The sequence below is a fragment of the Pseudorca crassidens genome, chromosome 12, assembly GCF_039906515.1.
Source record: "Pseudorca crassidens isolate mPseCra1 chromosome 12, mPseCra1.hap1, whole genome shotgun sequence".
NCBI lineage: Eukaryota > Metazoa > Chordata > Mammalia > Artiodactyla > Delphinidae > Pseudorca > Pseudorca crassidens.
Genome location: NC_090307.1, coordinates 64,418,992 through 64,427,324, shown reverse-complemented (window position 1 = coordinate 64,427,324; position 8,333 = coordinate 64,418,992). Strand labels below are relative to the sequence as shown.

The following is an 8,333-nucleotide window of genomic DNA, read 5'->3' as shown; positions in this document are numbered from 1 at the left end:
GTGTCCACTTTAGGAGTGTGGACATTGAAGAGAGCTGACACTGAAGGAGAGCAGTTTTAATCACAGAGGGATCAACAGTTGTGGGACTGCCTCTACCCTTCACCTGTGATTACTGACCCATGTGGCAGACGTATAAGACTGTCTTAAATCTGTGCTCAGGAAGGAGAGTGTTTCTCTGTCGCGGTTGTAAATGCTGGGGGTTAGAGCCCTCCTGGCAGCTCTGCACACCCTCCAAGGTCCTTCTGCTCCATCGATAATACCCGGCTGCGACCCCCACGCTGCTGCACAACCACTCACCAGCAATGGCCACAGAGCAATTAATACTCACGTCTCTCCTGGTAGAACCAGGGAACATCACAGCAGGAGAGCACTCCGTCCCCTCGGGCGGCTCACTGCCCTCACTCCCTGTGCCCCGGGTCCCTCTGGTACCTGATGGCAGTGCCCTTCTACACCGGATTCTGGAGTTGTCCCATCCAGCTTTAATTTCAATAAACGCTCTCTTAAAATATACCATCAACCTCTCCAATGTGTCTGCACAGAACGTGGAGCCTGCCCCACTCCGGAGAAAGACAATTTCTTTGAAAGGAAGCTTTCCTTTCTACTCTGGGCAATTAGCTAAAAGACAAAGGAACCAAGAAGGAATTTCTTAAGGGAAACAGAACTGTAATGGAGGAGAAAAATCACAGAACAGACCAAGGCGCTTGGAAATAATTAGCAGAATAAAGTGATATTCTAATGTCTACATGACAGCATATAAAAAACCACCAAATTCAATGGAAATTAAGTTTATTTCTGGATATACCAACTAAAATATACGCCATATTTATTCAGAATATCATAATCAATGCAAAAATAGAACTCTCTTCTCCCCTGTAAAAGTTAAATACAATACTGTAGGATAGTTACATGATTATTTTAGTCAGGTCTTCAGTATTAGCTTCTCAAAAGAACAAATCTATAGTTATAGACATCCAATTTATCATACAAAATATATACAAAGGCGTAACTGTAGTATAGAAAAAAATGAAGTTACCAAAATATAACTTATGTCATTTACTTTACACAAAGTGGACTCTAGTTAACTTTTCCCAAGAGCTTCACCAATGAGTCGAACGGCGACACTCTTGCCTTCGTCGGTTTGAACAACGAGCAAAGCTTCAAACTTGCCCACAGACCTGGGCTTGAACTGCACAGGCATGTTGATGTAGTGCTGGGCTCTGCAGAGAGAAAGGGGTGTCAACACCAAGGCCACGGCACACGGAGCCCCTCCAGCCTCACGATGCCTGGCGGAGAGCAAACACGGTCAAGGAAGCAGGAGCCAAGAGGCCCAGGGCCTGGTGCTGCATCTGTAGAAGCAGGAGGCCACCGGCCCCCGAAAGGTCAGGGAGCACGTGCCACCAACCGCCCCCGGGGCAGCAGGACCAACATTTACAGGGCTGGTGGGTTTTGCTCCAAATTTCATATGAAACCTTCCAAAAGTCTTCTTGAAAATTTATTTTCAGATTCTATCGAGGCAGGTAATGAATGCCCTGTGCTTAAAAGTAGTACATGGGCGGGGGGTTGTTTTTGCTCATAAAACGAGGTCCCAAAAGCTTCAAAAATACACCTTTATTCCCAGGGAATGAGACAAAGGCACTTTCCCACACCTGTGTGATGTCACCAACTTTTTGTCTTAATCATTTTTGAGTGAAACTTTACAGCTTTCAGACTCTCCTCAGAGGGCAGGGGCCCCGCCCTTGATCTCAACCACACGTGTTCAGGATCAGCCATTGGATCTGACCTGTGCTTTTGTTTCCAGCATGTTTCCTGATGAACCCAGCACAGTGGGCTAGAAATTCAGAAAACAGTCTAAGTATTTCAAAGCCCTTTTCCTGCATGTAACTGATAACGCAGAATATACATATTTAAAGTCTGGGTCATTTTCCCCCAATGCATTTACCTCATTTCCCCACATCAAAGTTAAGGTGCCTTTAAAAAAACTGGTACCTTTCGACAGCACTGACAAAGGACAATTTTCTCTTTCATGTTAGCATCTCAATCCTCAGAATGACGTAGTACAATCTGCCAACCTAAGAGGCTTTTTTAACTTATGAATTACTAAAAGCATTAAAATACCCCAAGTAAATCTCTAGAGGATCTCATTATTAACATGGAATAAAGAAACCCATATTTAACTGAGGAAGGGTTTTGAAAAACATATTATGACAAACATGTATCCCCTGCTTTAGATTTACAGACACTGAATAAATGGGGGGTGCAACTTAAAAAGAACCACGGATTCACACAACTCCAGCACCAGCAGTGCGGCGAAGCAGTGACTGTGCTGTTACCAAGAGGGCTTTACGCTCTCTCCACACACATGCACACTCACATACACATGCACACTCCCACCCCCCCACAGCACACACTCACACCCCACACACATGCACACTCACACACACATATACACACGCACACTCACATACACACACCACACACATATAAACACACTGCACACACACACACACACACACACACACACGGGAACACGTAATAGGAAAGCACATAGACACAACACAGAGATCTAGTTCAAAACCTCCTACCATCCAATGACGAATTTTGCAGCAGAGGCCCCAGAGCAAGCAGCAGGAGGTACAGAGGCAGGGCCGGCGGGGTGCCCGGAACCCCCTCACCCCTCATGCCCATGAACCTACAAATTACAGCAACCGTAATTTTTCTTTTTCTTTAACTTAAAATGAGCACTTTGCTGCTCCCTGGCTTCCCTCTGAAGGACACAGCAGGGCCTGGCCGCTCAGCCGCAGGGGCTGGCTCACCAGGACCTGCATGCGCTGCTGTGAGCCCAGCAGACGGGGCCTTAGCTGCAATGTCTCAGCAGAGATTAGACTTGAACAAAGTTAACAGAGGATGCTTTCGGGGGTAAGTGGAAACACAACAAATTCTTCTTAAAAAGACATGAGAAAGAGATGATCACCTACAGCCCAAGACAGAACCTTTACCAAAAAACTGCTCATTAATGCTCCTTTTCCATTAGCTCCTTCACAATCTACCGCTTTCCGTGGATGACATAAACCTGCCCAACACACGCCCTCCCCCAGCACCTCCGCCTAAGGCAAAACCCCCAGGACGTGCGGGGCTCCCGCCTACTGATCTGCAGTCAGCTGACAGTCCCCACCGCACGAGGACAGCCCGGGAGAGGGGCCTCCTGGGAGGGCGTACCCGAGGTGACGGAAGCCGCGCTACTACTTGGGGAGTGGGGTTCACGGGTCCCAGGGCAAGCGGCCCCTGAGGAAGAGAACGTGACCACAGGGGACAGGGAGGGGCTCCCCAGGAGCCTCGGCACAGACTGTCTACCCGCCACAGACTGTCTACCCGCCGAGGCCAGCCTCGCCATACCGGCCCCCTACAGCTCATGAGCCCGTCCAGGGTCCAACAGTCTCGTTCTCGGGACAGGTACAAAGCCCTCCGCGCCTGCACTGACAGCAGCCCCTGCCTCAGTTTGCGGAAGAATTCTCAGGTGAGCTCCACTTTAGGAGAGTGGACACTGAAGAGAGCTGACAAACCGCTACTTCTCCGAAATAGAAAGAAGTCATTCTTACATATGAAAAAACCAGCTTTCCCACCTTCCTTTACGTAAGACTTAAGACTTAAGCCTACGGACATGTCATGAGAGAAGACTTTTCTACGACTTAGAGTTTACTTCACCTTGTTGAACAGATCAAAGTTACTGCTTTGCACGCATGGTTTTCTTATTCATATTTCATCAAGTTTACACTGAGTTGCTAATTATTAAAGTTGATGCTGGAATCTGTAACATTATATATTTATCCTAAGTTCCATAATGAAATGCATCAGAATAACTTTACCTGCCACCAATAAAGTATAAAATTACCTTATTTAAATTTCTTTTCAAAGTATAAAAAGTTAAAAACATTTTAAAATAATATGTTTGAAGAGTATAAGCAAACAAAATGTATCTTGTGATGCTATTTTAAATGCTAGCTTATGTAAACTGCCCGAATTTTGCTTAATTACAAAATAGTTTCTCATGTTTCTAAGTTCTCTTAGATGTTGTGACATGACCTAGGCTGCAGAGAAAAGCACTGAGTGTCTAATTCAGGACAGCTTAAAATGTTCTAGCACTGGAATGGCAAGTCACCAAGTTCAACTCTATAAAAATGTCTACTTTTAGATTACTAGAATGAACACATTTTATATTTTAAAATTGGTTTTTAGACAAGTTGAAACTAAGCAAAACGCCATCTCATTTATAAAGGTTCCTTGTTAGGAATGCTTTAAGCATCACGCCTGTCATGTCAACAGCACTGCAGGGAGCTGTGCGTGATGAGGAGGAGGAAGTGCTGCTGGGACACAAGATGGGCACCCAGGCGCATGAGGAAGGAGGACACTACCCGCTGGTCACAGGGGTAGGAGAAGGAAACTGAAGGTGGCAATTATGAAAATACTCTGACATGTTAACTGCCAAAATTACATTTCAATTTAGGTCATGTGGTCTCCTGTGAAGGTCTAGCAGCTCACTGGTGACCACAAACTGCCTGTGGGCCTCACTCAGCTGGCTGGTCCCTACAGCCCTGCTAGGCCAGAGGCTGCCGCATGTAATGCTATTGGGATCGAACACAAACAGGTTCTTTTTCTACAAAGGATCAAGAAGGAGCTGATTTACAAATTTCAGCTAAAATATAATTCAATTTTTAAAAATCTGTGAAAGCAAATTAAGCAAAGAACATAACATCAGAAGAGAATTTGAAACTACAGTGTATTTAATGATGAAAGCTGAAAAAGGAATGTTTATCTCCAGGTAAGTTGACTGCATCATCCTTCAGCCATAAAATGGGCAAGTGACATAAAGCCAAGTAATTTAACAAGTTATTGTAAGTAATGAGTCCTTACCAAAACTGTAGATGAGCTGAATGCAAACAGTGTTTTTTAAAAAGCTGCTAGGCTCTTCAAGGGAATTTTTTTTAAATCTGAAGGTTTCTTGAACTTTTTTTAAAAAGACTTTTTTAAAGATAAAAGCTCCTTGAAACAAAAATCTGAAGCCCGTCCAGTAAGCTGTGACAGGTATACACTGGTTTACACATAAGTATTCCACCCCCTCTGCTTCACGTTTAAAGACACACACCTGCAAAACGCTGACCAAGCTCAGGGATGTGAACGAGACACAGAGTAAACGGGAAGCAGAGTTAATGAGGCCGTTATGATAAAGTTCAAATTCAGATAATAACGGTGTTCAGGACAGATCACTTACTCAGTATCAATTTGTACTCTGTTACTAAAAAGTGTCACAATTGGGAATTTAAACAACCTATTTTTAAATAGGTGAATTGTTTCTGCAGCTCTGCCTCAGTTCAGCAGAGCCAACCTACTCTACTGACTGTGGAATGTCGCCAGTCTCAGGCCGTCATGGGAGGGACCCACAGACAAGAGCTCAGGGCAGAAAAGCGGGAAAGCTCAGCCTTAGGAGTGCTGTAAACCCAGGCCCCCCTCATCCATGTTCTCACTGAAGGGACCGGCTGGGAAAGCACCGACAGAAACCGTGATGCTCTATCGACATTGTGGGTCCTGCTGGGGCTCCCCAGGACCACCTCTCACATACTCCTGTAACGAGTCCAGGCTGCCAGTGGCTTTTCATCTCCATTTCACAAATTAGGAAACTGAGGCTCAGAGAAGTTAAGTCCATGGTAGCTTTCTAGGTATATTCATTGCTGACTCTGCACAACTCGTGCCTTTAGGTTGGGCTCCTGAGAGGCAGGTTTCATAGCACATGGGATGGGGGAGGGGGGACGAGAAGGGGAAGAAAGGACGAGAGGTGGAGAGAACGGTCCCCACGACTCATCTTCCAGTATCTGGAGGTAAGTGTAAGCTTCTGAGTCAGTGCTGCTGGGCTAGTAACTCAGAGACAGCCCTTGAACGCCTGCAAGTGGGCCAAGTTTTCACAAAATATAACATGTTTCTGGGACAGCCTCTTGATGCTAAAATGAAAGATCTTATAATAACTAAATTGTTTAATTAAAGATTCAAAGATGAAGATAAAATTATTTTTCAGTATTAAGTGCAACAGAACTCTACTGTTAAAATTCTAAATAACAGTGACAACCCAGTTTGAGATTTCAGCCTTTATGTACATCATATGGAAAAAGAAAATTAGCAAGACCCTAAAACAATTAACAAAATGGCAGTAAGTACATACCTATCAATAATTACTTTACATGTAAATGGATTCAATGCTCCAGTCAAAAGAGCAGCTGAATGGATACAAAAACAAGGCCCGTATATATGCTGCTACAAAAGTCACTTAAGATCTAAAGACACTCATAGACTGACAGTGAGAGGATGGAAAAAGGTATTATATGGAAGCAACCCAAGTGCCCATCAACAGATGAACGGATAAAGATGTGGTGTAGATACACAGTGGAATACTACTCAGCCATAAAGAAGAGTGAAATCTTGCCATTTGCAATAACATGAATGGACCTGGAGGATATTATGCTAAGTGAAATAAGTCAGAGAGAGACAAATACTGTATGATTTCACTTCCATGTGGAATCTAAAAAACAAATGAACAAACATAACAAAACAGAAATAGAGTCATAGATACAAAGACAAAACAGGTGGTTGCCAGAGGGGATGGGGGTAGGAGGAAGAAAGAAATAGGTGAGGGAGATTAAGAGATACAAATGTCCACAGTTCCAAAATAAATGAATCACATGTATGAAATGTACAGAGTGGGGAATATAGTCAATAACTATGTAATATCTTTGTGTGGTAATGTATCATCCTAGATTTAGTGTGGTAATCAGTTTCAAACGTATAGAAATAAAAACATATAGAAATACAGGAATTAACAGTGTTGTAGGTCAATTATACTTCAAAAACAAATGCATAGAAAAGATCAGATTTGTGGTTACCAGAGGCAGGGGGTTGGGGGAGGGAGAACTGGATGATGAGACAGTCAAAAAGTACAAACTTCCAGTTGTAAGGTTAAGTACGTACCAGGGATGTGATGTACAACACGATAAATATACTGAACATGTTGTACATTATATATGAAAGTTGTTAAGAGAATAAATCCTAACAGTTCACATCGCAGGAAAAAAAATTTTTTCTATGTCTTTAATTTTGTATCTATATGAGATGATGGTGTTCACAAAACTTATTGTGATAATCATTTCATCATGTATGTAAGTCAAATCATTATGCTGTATACCTCAAACTTACACAGTGCTGTATGCCAATTATGTCAATAAAACTGAAAGAATATATATACATACATACACCTTAAAAATAAATAAAAACAAACACATTTTTAAAAAAAGAAAATAAGCAAGGATGACAAGAAAATGTAGCCCTGATTTAAGAACAATACAGGGTTATTTGAAGAATGACAACTGGAAAATAGGATAATAAAATTTTCCCAATTAATCTGGGAAGGTTTTTGTCCTAATTAGTTAAAATTTAAATCCCTGATTCTCAGTGTAGTGAAAATAACATGTGACGCAGAAATCACTCTAAAGTTAATCACAAGATAATTAAGGTTCTATGTAAGTATATGGCTGTCAAAATACTGGGAAACAGGAGTCACGCACTAAGTCCAAACACTGCGCAAGTTTGAGTTGCTACTCGCCACACGTACCCACAGGTCACGGACTGTTTCCCTAGCAGGTTCCTTGTCTCCTTCACCACGTGCTTGGTGCTCTGTGGTGTTGGTGAGGAGGATGAGGGGTTGCAACAGAGACAGACCTCACAGTCCTAACCCCCAAGAGCAATCTCAGGCTCCTGAACACAAAGACCTGCACTAGGATGAGAACATTTTGATTTATGATAAACTCACCTCAAAGAATATTTTGAATGTTTGACGTAGAAAGGTTCTCTGGGACTTAAAAACTTGAGCTGGAATTTAATATGAAACATTTTATGAAGTTATACAAGTTAGATATTTGTGCATACTTAAATCAACATAACGTATAGCCACAAAATGAGGTAAAACGATAAATGCTCATGAAAACACTTAGGGGAAGTTTAATGAGTTTATTCTAGTTCTAACTGGAGTAAATGTTACCCAGAAATATGTTGGTGTGATAGTACAGAAGAAAACAAGAGGAAAAATTAAAAAATGAAAATATGAAAACAAATACTAAATAATTTGCAGGTAAAGGATCATGAAATTCACTTGAGTTTCTTTTCAAATAACGGTATTAAGGCATTTTAAAACTTAACTATTATAACTTAATCTATAAAACAAGCTTCTAATTATCAGGAAAATGTTTATCAAATAGTAGAATACACTTACTTTTCCAAAACCCACAGCAAGATTT

General features: G+C 42.1%; 1 protein-coding gene across 5 annotated transcripts in view; it reads right to left on the bottom strand.

Moving 5' to 3' along the window:
- Positions 1-769: 769 nt before the first annotated feature.
- CEP192 (centrosomal protein 192) overlaps positions 770-8,333 on the bottom strand; it is a 97,146-nt gene continuing 89,582 nt past the window's right edge. For 3 of the 5 annotated variants that reach the window (XM_067699817.1, XM_067699818.1, XM_067699822.1), the window contains exons 43-44: positions 7,850-7,908; positions 770-1,217 (exon numbers count right to left, since the gene is read on the bottom strand). In XM_067699817.1, coding sequence (XP_067555918.1) covers positions 1,079-1,217; positions 7,850-7,908 — 198 coding nt within the window. In that variant the 3' untranslated portion in view covers positions 770-1,078. The remainder of the gene's footprint in view (positions 1,218-7,849; positions 7,909-8,333) is intronic. The other 2 variants (XM_067699819.1, XM_067699820.1) reach the window with 1 other exon arrangement.